This window comes from Petromyzon marinus, unplaced genomic scaffold (assembly GCF_048934315.1).
Source record: "Petromyzon marinus isolate PM22_M1 ecotype Great Lakes invasive population unplaced genomic scaffold, UKy_Petmar_22M1.pri1.0 PM_G_Scaffold_138, whole genome shotgun sequence".
Taxonomy (NCBI): Eukaryota; Metazoa; Chordata; class Hyperoartia; order Petromyzontiformes; family Petromyzontidae; genus Petromyzon; species Petromyzon marinus.
Window position 1 is genome coordinate 153,063 of NW_027422693.1, and position 19,192 is coordinate 172,254.

General features: G+C 47.3%; 1 protein-coding gene across 3 annotated transcripts; it reads right to left on the reverse strand.

The window, feature by feature from the left end:
- Positions 1–80: 80 nt before the first annotated feature.
- LOC142910081 (uncharacterized) lies at positions 81–18,803 on the reverse strand. Of its 3 annotated transcripts, XM_076059843.1 has the most exons (12): positions 18,603–18,803; positions 15,770–15,883; positions 13,507–13,592; positions 7,672–7,836; positions 4,647–4,714; positions 3,258–3,331; positions 2,690–2,748; positions 2,488–2,557; positions 2,263–2,336; positions 1,499–1,607; positions 1,264–1,358; positions 81–357 (listed from the first exon to the last, which is right to left on the reverse strand). In XM_076059843.1, exons 2-12 carry the CDS (start codon positions 15,828–15,830, stop codon positions 82–84), a joined length of 1,137 nt encoding a protein of 378 aa, XP_075915958.1. In that variant the 5' UTR covers positions 15,831–15,883; positions 18,603–18,803; the 3' UTR covers position 81. The 3 variants fall into 3 exon arrangements, with proteins under 3 accessions (XP_075915958.1, XP_075915959.1, XP_075915957.1); XM_076059844.1 differs by lacking the exon at positions 15,770–15,883; XM_076059842.1 differs by lacking the exon at positions 18,603–18,803 and having other exon boundaries at positions 15,096–15,863.
- Positions 18,804–19,192: the final 389 nt, after the last annotated feature.

Consider the following 19,192-nt stretch of genomic DNA (forward strand, 5'->3'; position numbering starts at 1 on the left):
AGTCTCGTCCCTTCACCTGATGAAGGCCGCTTGTGTTGTGGCCGAAACGTCGTGAGAATTTTATCGTGTTATTTTATTTTATTATTTAATACAATTAATCCTTGCAGTCACGAACGCTTTAAATCGATGAATAACGTCTCGGCACGCGACACGTGCCGTGTTGTAAAAGTTCACCACTTGCCTCTGGCTGGCTGCTGCTGTCAACTCTTCGTTTGCCTTCTCCAGGTTTTGCACAATCACGTTCAGGTCCCGACGTTCGTGCTGCAGCTTGTCGCACGACAGCCGCAGCTCCGCGGTGCTTGCGGTGAACTCTCGCTCCTTCTCCGCAAAACTTCTCTCCGCGTTTTGCATCCCAGCCTGCATTCAGACCGTACGATGATGAAATCGATGAGGCGGGTGACCCGCTGCATTTGTTCAGATACAGTGAAAAAAGCTTGAGACTTTTCCAAAAAGGCTAAGAGAAAACCATTCCTTATTCGTGGTTCTTTCGGTAAAGTCGCCACGTAGAAGGGAAACTATAAAATGATTAAAATATTAAACAATTAAATTCTCACGACGTTTCGACGGCAACACAAGCAATCATCATCAGGTGTGAAAACCACAGCAAGAACATTTGGAATAAGTGGCGGTGAAAATTTTTTCTTGCTGTGGTGTTCACACCTGATGATGATTGCTTGAGTTGCCGTCGAAACGTCGTGAGAATTTTATTGTTGCATATTTTTATTATTTTATTGTTTCCCTTCTACGTGGCGACTTTACCCGAAAGAACCAAGAATATGAATCCCTGCAGTGACCAAAGCTTTAAATCAAAAAGAAAACCATTCCGTTAAAAATATCCAGTTAAGGAATGCAGACAATATTAGCGATGTAATAAATATGAACGGATACATATTCTTAGCTTTTTCGGTAAAGTCACGTTGAAAGGAAACAATAAAAATAATAAAATATATAAAACAATAAAAATTCTCACGACGTTTCGACCATAACACAAACGGTCATCATCAGGTGTGTCGGTTTGCATTAATGTATTTATTTTTAAAACACCGTTTAAACACCGTTTAAAAATAAATTAATTAATGCAAACCGACACACCTGATAACGACCGTTTGTGTTATGGTTGAAACGTCGTGAGAATTTTTATTGTTTTAAATATATTTTATTATTTTGTTTCCCTTCAACGTGGTGACTTTACCGAAAGAGCTAAGAATATGAATCGCTGCAGTCACGAAAGCTTTAAATAAAAAAAATGAACGGATAGGTCACCTGCAGCGTGCTTTCAACTTCCCGACGGCGATTTACTTCGAGTTTCAGGGTACCACTTTCTTTCTGCGTTTGCTCAAGCCGTGCTTGAAAGTTGCCTGTTAATTCACGCAAAACAAACGAAATCGGGATCGACTTTCACGGTCGGGACGTGCAGACATTTGCCCACCGCGCACACGCACAAACACATCCGGGCTCGTTGGCAATAAAAAGCGGGCAACTTGAAGTGTGCTCTCACGCTCTGTTTCTTCGAGTCGAGCGCAGCTTTCAATGGAATCTTGCAGCTTTTGCGAGGCCGTTTTGAGCTCTTCATTTTTTAACTCCAACAGCTCGGACATTTCTTTGGCCTAAGAGCGATGAGACGGAACTCTCTGTTTGCTAACTACTGAACGACAATGATAATAATACGACTTTACGCACGGATCTATGAAATTACCTACTGCTGGGCAAGGCGAGTTTTCTGGTTTGCAAGTCATCATTGAAGTCAGATAAGTTGTGTTTACCAGACTGAAATGAACTTGAGAAATCAAGACAAAGAGGTAGAAATGTGCACATCCCATATATTTCGTTGAACAAATGCGTTTAGGGCACTGAATACGTTCTAAAGTGGAAATAATTCACATTTTAAGCATTATATTGTTATACAGACGTTTGTAAATTGTAAAAGCAATGTATGAACACTGTACACAATGGCAATAGTAGGCATTAAAGGCAATAGTTTGGGATAGGAACATTAATATATCAGTTTTTATTTGAAGGTGATCTTGATCTTCCAAGGATATTTTATGATTGAGACAGGCATGCCTTTAGGAGCTACATTTCTTACATTTGAAATCAACAAAAATGTATGAGCCTGAATTATAACAGACCCTTGGGGTTTGAGCTATATATACACACTGGTTTGTAAAAGGTAATGCGTGGTCGTTTAATCCAATATTTTTTTTATCCCAACGTGCATTTAAAATGTGAGCAAAAGCGATCAGCTCATGAATTCACACGAACCTGGCTTTCTTTAATCGTCAACTTGTTTACAAAGTCCCACCGCGCTCTTCCCATCGCGTCCACAGCTGCTTCCACTGCGTACGACACACGCGTCGTACGTTCAACAAAGTGGCTGAGCGCGTCAATATTCATCCAGTAAAAACCACAACGGTCATCGATCATCATCGACGGTGCTCTGCGTATCACTGAGCAGCCGTGCATTGCGTCACCCGGCACGAGACTCACCTTTGCCCAACGCAATATTCTTGTCATTTTGAGACTTTAAATTCAATTCGCTGAAAGTCACCGCAAACGTCTTTAAGAGAGGATGACAGCGGGGATCCAGCATCAATGTTAAATGTGCACGTGCGTACGTTTATACCGTTACACGTTTCTCAAGAAATACAATTAAATGAAAACAAAATTTAAAAAGCATCACACATTTTACCTTCAGTTCTGCTTTCAGCGACGAATGAACAGCTTCCACTTGTTCCTGTTCTGTTTCAGCTGCCATTATCACCGTGCGGACGTGACCCACGTGAGTCAACGACAAGCAAGTTTAATCACTAAACGTGTTACACCGTCAACGTCCATTATCACCGTACGCACGTGACCCACGTGAGTCAACGACAAGCAAGTTTAATCACTAAACGTGTTACACCGTCAATGTCATTATCACCGTACGCACGTGACCCACGTGAGTCAACGACAAGCAGGTTTAATCGCTAAACGTGTTACACCGTCAATGTCCATTATCACCGTACGCACGTGACCCACGTGAGTCAACAATAAGCAAGTTTAATCGCTAAACATGTCACACCGTTAATGTCATTATCACCGTGCGGACGTGACCCACGTGAGTCAACGACAATCAAGTTTAATCACTAAACGTGTTACACCGTCAATGTCATTATCACCGTACGCACGTGACCCACGTGAGTCAACGACAAGCAAGTTTAATCACTAAACGTGTAACACCGGCAACGTCCAATGGTCGGCGAATGTTGAGAATGTACCTCTGGTTAATGTTTGTTGCACTGAAGAGGACTGGCCCTTCAGATCGTCACACATCTGCCTGGTGGCACGGATCCTTACGGACACGGGCACATTGCAAGGACGGCGGGTCAGAAAACCTTCGTAGGAACGTATCCGCCATTTTAAGGCAAAGCGCATTGCAGATGAAGATATTCTTGGTTCTTTCGGTGAAGTCACGTAGAAGGGAAACAACAAAATAAAAACTCACCGTGATTTTGTTGTTTTCTGTGACTTTACCGAAAGAACCAAAGAACGTGAATTCCTGCAGTCGCGAAAGTTTTTAAAATGAAAATGCAGAGAGGATGTTGGTGTCATCAACAAGTCGCTCGTTTGTTCTGCCGGCGTGACCTCTGACCTCCACCCAGTAGTCCACTCAGGGGCGGAGCAACAGGGGGGAATGGGGGGGGGGGTCAGCCCCCCCCCTGAAAATTTGGGGAAGTCGGTAAATCGGGATAACCGGATATCCGGCTGCTGCAAAATGCCGCAGGCTGCCACCTTGTGATGCCACCTTGTGTGCTGCCCTGCAGGCTGTCACCTTGTGCTGCCCTGCAGGCTGTCACCTTGTGCTGCCCTGCAGGCTGCCACCTCGTGTGCTGCCCTGCAGGCTACCACCTTGTGTGCTGCCCTGCAGGCTACCACCTCGTGTGCTGCCCTGCAGGCTACCACCTTATGATGTCACCTTGTGCTGCCCTGCAGACTGCCACCTTGTGCTGCTGCCCTGCAGGCTGCCACCTTGTGATGTCACCTTGTGTGCTGCCACCTCGTGCTGCCCTACAGGCTGCCACCTTGTGCTGCCCTGCAGGCTGCCACCTTGTGTGCTGCCCTGCAGGCTGTCACCTTGTGCTGCCCTGCAGGCTACCACCTTGTGCTGCCACCTTGTGATGTCACCTTGTGATGTCACCTCGTGCTGCCCTGCAGGCTGCCACCTTGTGCTGCCCTGCAGGCTGCCACCTTGTGCTGCTGCCCTGCAGGCTGCCACCTTGTGTGCTGCCCTGCAGGCTGCCACCTTGTGTGCTGCCCTGCAGGCTGCTTGAGCGGCAGCCTTGCGAACTTATCGAACTTACTGGCCACGTCGGCGGCTCCGACCTATTAATAAACTCCGCAGCTCAAATCTAATAATAAGTTTTATACATTTGTGGTGCCCATTGGAAAACACAAACACACTGAGATATCTCAGAATGTTGAAGTCAGCAACCCCCCCAAAGTCAAAATCCTGGCTCCTCGCCCCTGAGTCCACCGGACATCTCTGAAATCTACCGGACATTTGTTACAAAAAAAAGAGCTTCATTGCTCTTCGGGTTTCTCCAGTAAGTTGAGGAACCTAAACAGAGGACAGAGATGAAATTCGAGGGAAATGAATAACTTCTTACTTCTCCATTAAATCTCCTTTGATGTCAATCACGTCTTGAAGTTGCGCGCTGAGGTGTACATTTTCAAGCTGAAAGGAAACACGACACACACACTTCGCTGAGGTGACGCATACCGCTTCAACACAGTTGTCTGATAATTGTTATCTGACACACAGCACTGATAATGATGTTCGGGTTTCATAAAGCATCGTCAATCATGCAGACAAAGCGATCGCTGAGGAACCACAGACACGAATCTTATTGCTGTCCAGTTGAAGCTACAAACAGATCAGAAGCACCTTTAAATCATTGTCTTGGCAAACCAAGTGTTTCTCTATTTTAGTTAACAATGACGAATGATGAGTGGACACAATTACCAATCATAATGATGACTATGGGGAATCCACAAAAACAACCTAATCGTGATTATAACCAGACGAAATTAATGAGTTTGAAACAATATGCAGACTAAGATAATGTAGCAACGTTATTTGAGATGCCACTGCATCTCCCATTGAGCACGGTTGGCTACGTACGGTGTGAAAGAAGTTCAACATACACACACGCAGCACGGTTGGCTACGTACGGTGTGAAAGAAGTTCAACAAACACACACGTAGCACGGTTGGCTACGTACGGTGTGAAAGAAGTTCAACATACACACACGTAGCACGGTTGGCTACGTACGGTGTGAAAGAAGTTCAACATACACACACGTAGCACGGTTGGCTACGTACGGTGTGAAAGAAGTTCAACATACACACACGTAGCACGGTTGGCTACGTACGGTGTGAAAGAAGTTCAACATACACACACGTAGCACGGTTGGCTACGTACGGTATGAAAGAAGTTCAACATACACACACGTAGCACGGTTGGCTACGTACGGTGTGAAAGAAGTTCAACATACACACACACATAGCACGGTTGGCTACGTACGGTGTGAAAGATGTTCAACAAACACACACATAGCACGGTTGGCTACGTACGGTGTGAAAGAAGTTCAACATACACACACGTAGCACGGTTGGCTACGTACGGTGTGAAAGATGTTAAACATACACACACGTAGCATGGTTGGCTACGTACGGTGTGAAAGAAGTTCAACATACACACACACATAGCACGGTTGGCTACGTACGGTGTGAAAGAAGTTCAACATACACACACATAGCACGGTTGGCTACGTACGGTGTGAAAGAAGTTCAACATACACACAGTGCACTGAGGAAAACCAAACCTGATCATTGGCTACGTGTCTACGTCAAAATATTGATGAAGTTTACCGATTAGCTGACAATAAATGTTTGGGTTTGGAGAAACGAGGATCCACTCACACCAACATTGAATGAAAGCGTTCCACTGCTTTAGTCGACAAGACTAAGAGATATATTTTTGGTTCTTTCGGTAAAGTCACCACGTAGAAGGGAAACAATAAAGTAATAAAAATATAAACAATAAAATTATCACGACGTTTCGACGGCAACACAAGCAATCATCGTCAGGTGTGAAAACCACAGCAAGAAAATTTTTAAAAAGTGGCGGTGACATTTTTTTCTTGCGGTGGTTTTCACACCTGATGATGATCGCTTGCGTTGCAGTCGAAACGTCGTGAGAATTTTATTGTTTTAAATTTTTATTATTTTATTTTTTCCCTTCTACGTGGCGACTTTACCGAAAGAATCAAGAAGAAGACGAAGAAGAGATTTGAAGTTTACGTCACTGCAGGAATCCATAATCGTTGGTTCATTCGGTAAAGTCACCACCACGTAGAAGGGAAACAATAAAATAATAAAAAATATAAAACAATAAAAGTCTCACGACGTTTCAACTGCAACACAAGCAATCATCATCAGGTGTGAAAACCACAGCAAGAATTTTTTTTTAAAGAGCGGCGGTGAAAATTGTTTTCTTGCTGTGGTTTTCACACCTGACGATGATCGCTTGCGTTGCAGTCGAAACGTCGTGATAATTTGATCGTTTTACATTTTTATTATTTTATTGTTTCCCTTCTACGTGGCGGTGACTTTACCGAAAGAACCAAGAATATGAATCCCTGCAGTCACGAAATATTTAAATAAAAATTTAATAAGACTAAGAGATTTGAAGTTTTTCGTCACCGCAGGAATCCACAGTCTTTGCTTTCATTCAAGTAAAGTCGCGTAGCGCGTATAAAAATACAACACAAAATAATGAATCAAATCACGACGTTTCCATCGCGACACCACAGGCGGCGGTCGTCCTCAGGCGAAAATAAAAAATAAAAATTAAACCTCTTGCTGCTGCTGCTGCTGTTGTTGTTGTTGTGACAGGACTCTCTCGCTGGTTCAGCAGTTCCACTGCAGGGATTACTTTTTTTACCGCCCGAGGACAAAGCGCTTGAGGTGTTGCGATCGAAACGTCGTGGACATTTTATCATCTTTATACCTACCACGTGACTTTACCGAAGTAACCAAAGATTAAAGGCCAAGAGAATGACCGCGCGCAATGCACAAATACTCCGCGGAAACTCGACAAGTCGTCGGCCCGCAAACCAACTCAGCCACCCCTAGCGACAAAATGCATTTGCTTGTTTCTCTAAATAGCAGTAACACTAAATCACTCATATTACGGGAATACAAACGCTTTATTTTTTTAAACGCAGCTACGAGGTTTTTTTTTAGGGGGGGCGCATTTAGACCCGAGGGTTAAGGTCGTTTTTCCTCACCTAATTTTTGAATATCACGAGTTTAATTTAATAATTATAATGACGTACATTGTAATTACTCTCCGGATCAGCCTGCATCACAACCCCGCGAACCACCCGGAGGAGCGTGGAGGACCACCGGTGGTACGGGGGAGGGAGGGAAGGTGACCACACTGTGAGAAGCACTGCTTTAGAGAAATGAGACCACTTACTGCTGCTGCTGTTGCCCACCTGTGTTACTCACAGCCCTGAGGACCACCCGGAGGAGCGTGGTGGACCACCGGCGATACCGGGGGTGAGTGACCACACTGAGAAGCACTGCTTTAGAGAAATGAGACCACTTACTGCTGCTGCTACCCACCTGTGTTTGTCGAGTTGATTTCTGCAGAGCGTCGGCCGTCTCCTGGGCCATTCTGACAGCTTCCTCCTTTTTGCTGAGCTCAGAGTGAACTCTGACCTTCCACATGTTCAACTTGTTCATTTCACAGCGCAAATAATTGTACGTCCTTGACACGTGATCTTTATTCTGCGAAGAAAAAAAACCAACCAAACACAACACACGGCATGAGGAGCGTGTGTCAGCAGCTTCCCAAGCCGTAGTGTCGTGAACACATCAAGATTTTCCGCTGCCCGATGACCGATTATTCGCGATAAACGTTCTTGGGTTGGCTCGCGTAAGTGTGTGTCGTTACCCTCCACCACCCGACCCAGCCAGTGAGGTTTGTCACGTAAACAAAACGCGCCAGTGAATTACTACTCCGGCCCACCGGTGTGTCGGAGAGTAAATCCACAACATTTACACATTCATACTTTACGCGATATAACCAAAAAAACATTTATTATACGAATATAATTGGTCACGAAAGCCTACGTGTTGAACTGATTATTATTACTCCATTTCAACCGAAAACTCGATCAAGTCATGTACAAGCACAAATACACGGTTTTTTATTTTTTAAATATACTTTCCCTCAAAACGTCTTTGCCAAGTGCTGTGAACGTAAAAAGGTTTAAGGCACAGATCTGAAATTGTTTGATCGTAATCACTGCTGGCAAAAGGGCCTCCACTAGAGGGCGCTCAGTAGAGGCTGAACTCTTCCACGCTGTTCAAGACGTCTTGGAAGAGAAACCCTCACTAGGGGCTGAACTCTTCCACGCTGGGGAGACGTCTTGGTAGAGAAACCCTCACTAGGGGCTGAACTCTTCCACGCTGTTCAAGACGTTTTGGAAGTGAAACCCTCACTAGGGGCTGAACTCTTCCACGCTGGGGAGACGTCTTGGTAGAGAAACCCTCACTAGGGGCTGAACTCTTCCACGCTGTTCAAGACGTCTTGGTAGAGGAACCCTCATTAGGGGCTGAACTCTTCCACGCTGTTCAAGACGTCTTGGTAGAGGAACCCTAACTAGGGGCTGAACTCTTCCACGCTGTTCAAGACGTCTTGGAAGTGAAACCCTCACTAGGGGCTGAACTCTTCCACGCTGTTCAAGACGTCTTGGAAGTGAAACCCTTACTAGGAGCTGAACTCTTCCACGCTGTTCAAGACGTCTTGGTAGAGAAACCCTCACTAGGGGCTGAACTCTTCCACGCTGTTCAAGACGTCTTGGAAGAGAAACCCTCACTAGGGGCTGAACTCTTCCACGCTGTTCAAGGCGCCTTGGTAGAGAAACCCTCACTAGGGGCTGAACTCTTCCACGCTGTTCAAGACGTCTTGGTAGAGGAACCCTCACTAGGGGCTGAACTCTTCCACGCTGTTCAAGACGTCTTGGTAGAGAAACCCTCACTAGGGGCTGAACTCTTCCACGCTGTTCAAGACGTCTTGGTAGAGAAACCCTCACTAGGGGCTGAACTCTTCCACGCTGTTCAAGACGTCTTGGAAGAGAAACCCTCACTAGGGGCTGAACTCTTCCACGCTGTTCAAGACGTCTTGGTAGAGAAACCCTCACTAGGGGCTGAACTCTTCCACGCTGGGGAGACGTCTTGGAAGAGAAACCCTCGCTAGGGGCTGAACTCTTCCACGCTGTTCAAGACGTCTTGGAAGAGAAACCCTCACTAGGGGCTGAACTCTTCAACGCTGTTCAAGACGTTTTGGTAGAGAAACCCTCACTAGGGGCTGAACTCTTCCACGCTGTTCAAGACGTCTTGGAAGTGAAACCCTCACTAGGGGCTGAACTCTTCCATGCTGTTCAAGACGCTTTGGTAGAGAAACCCTCACTATGGGCTGAACTCTTCCACGCTGGGGAGACGTCTTGGTAGAGAAACCCTCACTAGGGGCTGAACTCTTCCACGCTGTTCAAGACGTCTTGGTAGAGAAACCCTCACTAGGGGCTGAACTCTTCCACGCTGTTCAAGACGTCTTGGTAGAGGAACCCTCACTAGGGGCTGAACTCTTCCACGCTGTTCAAGACGTCTTGGTAGAGAAACCCTCACTAGGGGCTGAACTCTTCCACGCTGTTCAAGACGTCTTGGTAGAGAAACCCTCACTAGGGGCTGAACTCTTCCACGCTGTTCAAGACGTCTTGGAAGAGAAACCCTCCCTAGGGGCTGAACTCTTCCACGCTGGGGAGAAGTCTTGGTAGAGAAACCCTCACTAGGGGCTGAACTCTTCCACGCTGTTCAAGACGTCTTGGAAGTGAAACCCTCACTAGGGGCTGAACTCTTCCACGCTGGGGATACGTTTTGGTAGAGAAACCCTCACTAGGGGCTGAACTCTTCCACGCTGTTCAAGACGTCTTGGAAGAGAAACCCTCACTAGGGGCTGAACTCTTCCACGCTGTTCAAGACGTCTTGGAAGTGAAACCCTCACTAGGGGCTGAACTCTTCCACGCTGTTCAAGACGTCTTGGAAGTGAAACCCTCACTAGGGGCTGAACTCTTCCACGCTGTTCAAGACGTCTTGGAAGTGAAACCCTCACTAGGGGCTGAACTCTTCCACGCTGTTCAAGACGTCTTGGTAGAGAAACCCTCACTAGGGGCTGAACTCTTCCACGCTGTTCAAGACGTCTTGGTAGAGAAACCCTCACTAGGGGCTGAACTCTTCCACGCTGTTCAAGACGTCTTGGAAGAGAAACCCTCACTAGGGGCTGAACTCTTCCACGCTGTTCAAGACGTCTTGGTAGAGAAACCCTCACTAGGGGCTGAACTCTTCCACGCTGGGGAGACGTCTTGGAAGAGAAACCCTCACTAGGGGCTGAACTCTTCCACGCTGTTCAAGACGTCTTGGAAGAGAAACCCTCACTAGGGGCTGAACTCTTCCACGCTGTTCAAGACGTCTTGGTAGAGAAACCCTCACTAGGGGCTGAACTCTTCCACGCTGTTCAAGACGTCTTGGTAGAGAAACCCTCACTAGGGGCTGAACTCTTCCACGCTGTTCAAGACGTCTTGGAAGAGAAACCCTCCCTAGGGGCTGAACTCTTCCACGCTGGGGAGAAGTCTTGGTAGAGAAACCCTCACTAGGGGCTGAACTCTTCCACGCTGTTCAAGACGTCTTGGAAGTGAAACCCTCACTAGGGGCTGAACTCTTCCACGCTGGGGATACGTTTTGGTAGAGAAACCCTCACTAGGGGCTGAACTCTTCCACGCTGTTCAAGACGTCTTGGAAGAGAAACCCTCACTAGGGGCTGAACTCTTCCACGCTGTTCAAGACGTCTTGGAAGTGAAACCCTCACTAGGGGCTGAACTCTTCCACGCTGTTCAAGACGTCTTGGAAGTGAAACCCTCACTAGGGGCTGAACTCTTCCACGCTGTTCAAGACGTCTTGGAAGTGAAACCCTCACTAGGGGCTGAACTCTTCCACGCTGTTCAAGACGTCTTGGTAGAGAAACCCTCACTAGGGGCTGAACTCTTCCACGCTGTTCAAGACGTCTTGGAAGAGAAACCCTCACTAGGGGCTGAACTCTTCCACGCTGTTCAAGACGTCTTGGTAGAGAAACCCTCACTAGGGGCTGAACTCTTCCACGCTGGGGAGACGTCTTGGAAGAGAAACCCTCACTAGGGGCTGAACTCTTCCACGCTGTTCAAGACGTCTTGGAAGAGAAACCCTCACTAGGGGCTGAACTCTTCAACGCTGTTCAAGACGTTTTGGTAGAGAAACCCTCACTAGGGGCTGAACTCTTCCACGCTGTTCAAGACGTCTTGGAAGTGAAACCCTCACTAGGGGCTGAACTCTTCCATGCTGTTCAAGACGCTTTGGTAGAGAAACCCTCACTATGGGCTGAACTCTTCCACGCTGGGGAGACGTCTTGGTAGAGAAACCCTCACTAGGGGCTGAACTCTTCCACGCTGTTCAAGACGTCTTGGTAGAGAAACCCTCACTAGGGGCTGAACTCTTCCACGCTGTTCAAGACGTCTTGGTAGAGGAACCCTCACTAGGGGCTGAACTCTTCCACGCTGTTCAAGACGTCTTGGTAGAGAAACCCTCACTAGGGGCTGAACTCTTCCACGCTGTTCAAGACGTCTTGGTAGAGAAACCCTCACTAGGGGCTGAACTCTTCCACGCTGTTCAAGACGTCTTGGAAGAGAAACCCTCCCTAGGGGCTGAACTCTTCCACGCTGGGGAGAAGTCTTGGTAGAGAAACCCTCACTAGGGGCTGAACTCTTCCACGCTGTTCAAGACGTCTTGGAAGTGAAACCCTCACTAGGGGCTGAACTCTTCCACGCTGGGGATACGTTTTGGTAGAGAAACCCTCACTAGGGGCTGAACTCTTCCACGCTGTTCAAGACGTCTTGGAAGAGAAACCCTCACTAGGGGCTGAACTCTTCCACGCTGTTCAAGACGTCTTGGAAGTGAAACCCTCACTAGGGGCTGAACTCTTCCACGCTGTTCAAGACGTCTTGGAAGTGAAACCCTCACTAGGGGCTGAACTCTTCCACGCTGTTCAAGACGTCTTGGAAGTGAAACCCTCACTAGGGGCTGAACTCTTCCACGCTGTTCAAGACGTCTTGGTAGAGAAACCCTCACTAGGGGCTGAACTCTTCCACGCTGTTCAAGACGTCTTGGAAGAGAAACCCTCACTAGGGGCTGAACTCTTCCACGCTGTTCAAGACGTCTTGGTAGAGAAACCCTCACTAGGGGCTGAACTCTTCCACGCTGTTCAAGACGTCTTGGTAGAGAAACCCTCACTAGGGGCTGAACTGTTCCACGCTGTTCAAGACGTCTTGGAAGTGAAACCCTCACTAGGGGCTGAACTCTTCCACGCTGTTCAAGACGTCTTGGTAGAGGAACCCTCACTAGGGGCTGAACTCTTCCACGCTGTTCAAGACGTCTTGGAAGAGAAACCCTCACTAGGGGCTGAACTCTTCCACGCTGTTCAAGACGTCTTGGTAGAGAAACCCTCACTAGAGACTGAACTCTTTCACGCTGTTCAAGATGTCTTGGTAGAGAAGCCCTCACTAGGGGCTGAACTCTTCCACGCTGTTCAAGACGTCTTGGTAAAGACACCCTCACTAGGGGCTGAACTCTTCCACGCTGTTCAAGACGTCTTGGTAGAGAAACCCTCACTAGGGGCTGAACTCCTCCATGCTGGGGAGACGTCTTGGAAGTGATGGTAGTACCCACACTTTACCCCACCACATGCGGCCTGCCATTCAACTGCGGTGTACCAATATATACTGCAGAGTGGACAGAGGTGGGACATTGTAGACACGTGCCTATTAAACCTGGCACGCCTGGACATCACGACCGTGTGGACCGCAAGTCCAACGTGCTGAACCATTGCGCACCGTGGCAGCAGCCCCAAGCTTCGTGAAACTAAATAAATTTTCACTTGAAGCTTTCGTGACTGCAGTGATTCACATTCTCGGTTCTTTCGGTAAAGTCACCGCCACGTAGAAAGGGAAACAATAAAATAATAAAAATATAAAACAATTGAATTATCACGACGTTTCGACTGCAACACAAGCAGCGATCATCGTCAGGTGTGAAAACCACAGCAAGAAAATTTGAAAAAAGTTTTTTTTAAACGTCAGTACCACGGAGAGCGATTTGGCAGCTTGTTCAGATGTCTGAAACGTCGCGAGAATTTTATTGTTTTATATTTTTATTATTGTATTGTTTCCCTTCTACGTGGTGACTTTACCGAAAGAACCGAGAATATGAAACTAGATGAATCGGTATTTTCTTAGAATGACCGTATTATTAATGTGAAATAACGATGCACATCTGTGGGCACGTTTCAATGTGATCAGCGAGTCATCTTGCCTCTTGCCAATCAAGCGGCACCGGCGGCAGCGGCGGCGGCGGCGTGCTCTGCTGAGGTTGATGCTGCTCAGTGATGTTTGCTTGAGCTGCGAACAAAAATTGCGCACAATTAAGTTAAAGTACATCCTAGATTTAAAGTTTTCGTGACTGCTAGGATCCATACTCTTTGGTTCTATTGGTTCTATTGGGTTTATTTTCACCTACGTGACTTTACCCAATAGAACCAAAGAGTATTAAAGTACATCGTTCATAATAGCACCGCACGAGATGTACATTGGTACACGTTGACACACGTATCGCTTTTTAGAACTTTCCAACTGAGGTTTAGTGCTCAGCTCAGTCGGGGTGTCTGTCGGCAATGAGAGGTTATGATGAGCATCATAAATATGAATAAATCTTCAGTAAAATTGCGTTCTGATATAAAGTGCTTGCCCTGTAGAAAAATCGGCGAACTGACCAAAAGTTTTTTTCCAATGTATATCAGCCGTTTTTTTCCAAAAAAACTTTGGAGACAAAAGCCAGCGTTAAAGGAACCCATCAACTAAACGAAACTAAACTTGTTATTTTACCACGTAAGAGCCCGCTCGGATACGTAGCTCTTGTTCAGAAGCGACCTGGCCACAGTTGATAAGCTCAACAAAGTGGTTCCTCACCACGTGTCAATGTATATCAGCCGCATTACTCTTAAACGTCACGTTTTTCTAAATGCGCGGGGAAACAATGCAGGGCATGGAGCAACATCAACACCGCCGTGGGGAGAACGCGCAAACTTTCAAACGCACGGGCGTCAGGGGTCGGGATCGAACCCACGACCCTCCTGCGTACCAGGCGAGGTAGTTAACATCTCCTAGCCACCGTGATGATGATGATGATGAGAGAGAGACACGCAAACTCCAAATACACAGCAACAGGCGTCAGGGGTCGGGATCGAACCCACGACCCTCCTGCGTACCGGGCGAGGTAGTTAACATCTCCTAGCCACCGTGATGATGATGATGATGAGAGAGAGACACGCAAACTCCAAATACACAGCAACAGGCGTCAGGGTTGGGATCGAACCCACGACCTCCTGCGTACCGGGCGAGGTAGCTAACGTCTCCTAGCCACCGTGATGATGATGATGATGAGAGAGAGACACACAAACTCCAAATACACAGCAACAGGCGTCAGGGGTCGGGATCGAACCCCCGACCCTCCTGTGTACTAGGCGAGGTAGTTAACGTCTCCTAGCCAACGCGGTCCACCTGCCCTAGGCACGCACACCTAGGACGAGCCGCTTTTCATCGCGACGTGACGGACGTACCGCCTCTTGCGTTCCTGGGGCAAGCGCTGCCTAACCATCGTTATCGTCAATGACTAAGCAGAGCGCCGCACCGTACTTCTGACGTCAAACGCCGGTTGAAAAGCGCAAGCGGAATTCGTGCTCGGCGATCAATGTGGACATCGGAGGATTGAGATCGTTTTAAGTAAAATAAGCGGCGCGATTGGTTTACAGATCGGAGCCAGGCGATACACGGGGCCATGATCCACAGCTGAAACGAATACCTTGACCTTGGCGGTGTCACTTGACCATGACCAAGTTGACTGACCTTGCAATAGCATCCTCTGTGCTTGACCTTGTTGAACCTGTCCAGTTTCACCACGACCCACTTGACCTTGTCCAAGTTGACCCCAAGCGTGACCCAATGGCTCCTGGACTTGGCCCAGTGGACAGAGAGATTGCCTTGGCTGACTCAGGCCCTGATTAGGTTGACCTCGGCCTTGCCCCAGCAGACCATGGGCGTGCCCTGACAGTCCCTGGCCCTGCTCGGGTTGATGCTGACCCTGTTTTGGCTGAGTCTGACCTCGGCCCAATTGGGGTTTTTTTTTCCCGTCGTGATATTGGCTCTGCCCTGGCTGATTGTGGCCTTGAATTGCCACTCCGTCACCTTCCCCCGGCTGACCCTGCCCTTTATTACCCCAACCTTGAGTCGATGGCCCCTGCCCTGGCTGATTGTGGCCTTGAATTGCCACTCCGTCGCCTTCCCCCGGCTGACCCTGCCCTTTATTACCCCAACCTTGAACCGATGGCCCCTGGATTTGCCCCCCAGATTGACCTTCACCTTGTCCCATCTGACACCACCCGTGACCCAACATCACCTGGAATGGCCCCGTTTGACCGCGACCTTGCCCTGGCTGACTCTGGCCACGGCTCGATGGCTCCCGGACCTGCCTAGATTGACGGTGACCTCGTTCATTCTCTGAAACACTGCCCAAGATGCACCGTATTTTGAAGTCGGGGAGCGTGGAAAAACTGCTGCCCAAATTTCGGCCGAAGGTTTCATTGTCGTTCCCCTCCATGTTGTATTCTTTGCACACTCCTCAGATAGCCGTCTTCCTGCATGACGCACAGACACCGTGTACGTGCACGCAAGAAAAAAAACAAATGTGGAATTTATTAAGACAGCGCCACTGCTGCAGAGCAATCCAGATGGCACCAGCGAGATCTCTCGGCAAAGCAACTTACAAGTTTAAATGGGAATCATTTTTTTTTTAATTGCCACCGCCCGTCTGTTTACGCTGTAGCGTTAATGGAGGTGGGGGCAAACAGCGTTGTTGCTGCAATTTTTACATTTTTTAAAAATACGAATGCAACAAGTTTCCCAATACGTCAATCGGTAATTGTATTTTCATGGTGTTACTGTATTGATTTTGTGCTTTGCTGCACTGACAATGAGAATCTAGATTCATTTGTCGATTTAAAGCTTTCGTGACTGCAAGGATTCATCTTCTTTGGTTCTTTCGGTAAAGTCACCATCACGTAGAATGAGAAAATAATAAATTGATCAAATAAAATAACACAATAAAATTCTCACGACGTTTCGGCCACAACACAAGTGGCCTTCATCAGGTGAAGGGACGAGACTGTCTGGAGGACAGCGCTGCAGCGAGCGCTGTCCCTTCACCTGATGAAGGCCACTTGTGTTGTGGCCGAAACGTCGTGAGAATTTTATCGTGTTATTTTATTTTATTAATTTATTATTTTATTCTCATTCTACGTGGTGGTGACTTTACCGAAAGAACCAAAGAAGATGAATCTAGCTTAACATCAAAGTTCTTCAACTGGAGTTCCCTCAACGTAAGGCCTACCCCGTGCTCCTGATCATTGTGACCACACAATGCTATAATTAGCTGACACGTGCCTATTGATCCAAGAGCCACATCGAGTGAATTTTTTTTTTCTTAAGTGTCCTGCATTTAGTTTTTATTTTATTTTAAGATGTAATAACAGTTGTGCTTATTATTGTTATCATACACGTGTGGGAGGAAATCGCAGCACCGGGAGAAAACTCCACGTGGCGTGCGAGGGGGAAACACTCAATCCCCCCCCAAAGAGATGGAAAGTGATGGCGATTTGAATACTTGCTGCCACTGCCTTCACCTGGCGTGCCCAGGGTATGGCCATCCCCTCGACGCCCACGGGAATAGAATTTCACAACATGTTGACATGTTTACACCAAACAATAACACAAAGATCCCACACCGTGTAGCCTGTAACAGGCTGTAGGGGCAAGTGCTGTTAGCGAGCAGCAGCTATGAAGGCTACCGGCACTGTGGCACACGAGGGGGGTGGGTGGCCAGCACCACGCCCGGTCGCCTTTGTCTCCCCAGTGCTAGCGATGTTTTACTACTACACACCGCTACACCAGCTACTCGTTTGAGGCTGAGTCGACCTAGGGGAGTCCCAGAATCGGTTTAGATAATCGTCGCCGGCGGTGTTGGAAGGCCCGAAGTGAATCACTCAACAACAACAACACGGTGTGGTGATTAGACCACTAAGCTAGACACATTGTCAAGGCCCCAAGGGAATCACTCAACAACAACAACAAGGTGTGGTGATTAGACCACTAAGCTAGACGCATTGTCAAGGCCCCAAGTGAATCACTCAACAACAAGGTGTGGTGATTAGACCACTAAGCTAGACACATTGTCAAGGCCCCAAGTGAATCACTCAACAACAACAACACAGTGTGGTGATTAGACCACTAAGTTAGACACATTGTCAAGGCCCCAAGTGAATCACTCAACAACAACACGGAGTGGTGATTAGACCACTAAGCTAGACACATTGTCAAGGCCCCAAGTGAATCACTCAACAACAACAACACAGTGTGGTGATTAGACCACTAAGCTAGACACATTGTCAAGGCCCCAAGTGAATCACTCAACAACACGGAGTGGTGATTAGACCACTAAGCTAGACACATTGTCAAGGCCCCAAGTGAATCACTCAACAACACGGTGTGGTGATTAGACCACTAAGCTAGACACATTGTCAAGGCCCCAAGTGAATCACTCAACAACAACAACACCACGGTGTGGTGATTAGACCACTAAGCTAGACACATTGTCAAGGCCCCAAGTGAATCACTCAACAATCTCTCTCTGTAATGATGATGATGATGATCGTGAACAATGTCTCTCTGTAATGATGATGATGATTGTGAACAATCTCTCTCTGTAATGATGATGATCGTGAACAATGTCTCTCTGTAATGATGATGATGATCGTGAACAATCTCTCTCTGTAATGATGATGATCGTGAACAATGTCTCTCTGTAATGATGATCGTGAACAATCTCTCTCTGTAATAATGATGATCGTGAACAATCTCTCTCTGTAATGATGATCGTGAACAATCTCTCTCTGTAATGATGATCGTGAACAATCTCTCTCTGTAATGATGATGATCGTGAACAATCTCTCTCTGTAATGATGATGATCGTGAACAATGTCTCTCTGTAATGATGATGATCGTGAACAATCTCTCTCTGTAATGATGATGATCGTGAACAATGTCTCTCTGTAATGATGATGATCGTGAACAATCTCTCTCTGTAATGATGATCGTGAACAATCTCTCTCTGTAATGATGATGATCGTGAACAATCTCTCTCTGTAATGATGATGATCGTAAACAATCTCTCTCTCTAATGATGATGATCGTGAACAATCTCTCTCTGTAATGATGATCGTGAACAATCTCTCTCTCTGTAATGATGATGATGATCGTGACGTCTGGCACAGATGATGATAGAGTTAGGCCCAAATCAACCTTCGGCGATGCTTTGATCCGCCGGCGATTGTAAGCGCAGGAGTCGCCTCGATTGTTGCGGCCTGTACGCCTTGCGGTATACTTCGTACAACTACAGACTCCTAAAGCAACTTAACGAGACGTGAAAGTTAAAACTTTTAAAAATAAAACCAAGCCGCGCTGCGTGAGTAGAATAGTGACGCTCGCGCGCCAAGAATCGACTCTTTAAATCGAGAGCAAATGAATCGAAGGTTGTAGATTCCTTTAGAATCGGCCTATTCACGTTTAATCGATGCCACAGGCGCTCACCGGATATCGATTCTCGCCGGTCGTGCACCGTGCGATAAAGGTCCGTTACCCGAAACGTCGCCTATTAAATATTATTCCCCCCCTTTTTAAAGCCGGAGTTAACGACGACTGACGCCGTTGAGTTCGGGTTTGGCTAATTGTGTTGTGTGCCCGTTGCCCCACTGCCAAACGCAGCGCCACCAAATCACGTGGTTAAGTAATCGATTTCAAATGGATAATCGCAAATCGAAACGACGATTTTCCAGCAGCGGCTTGGGGGCCATCGACTGAGGCGAACGTCACCGGTGGCGTTCACGTTCGGT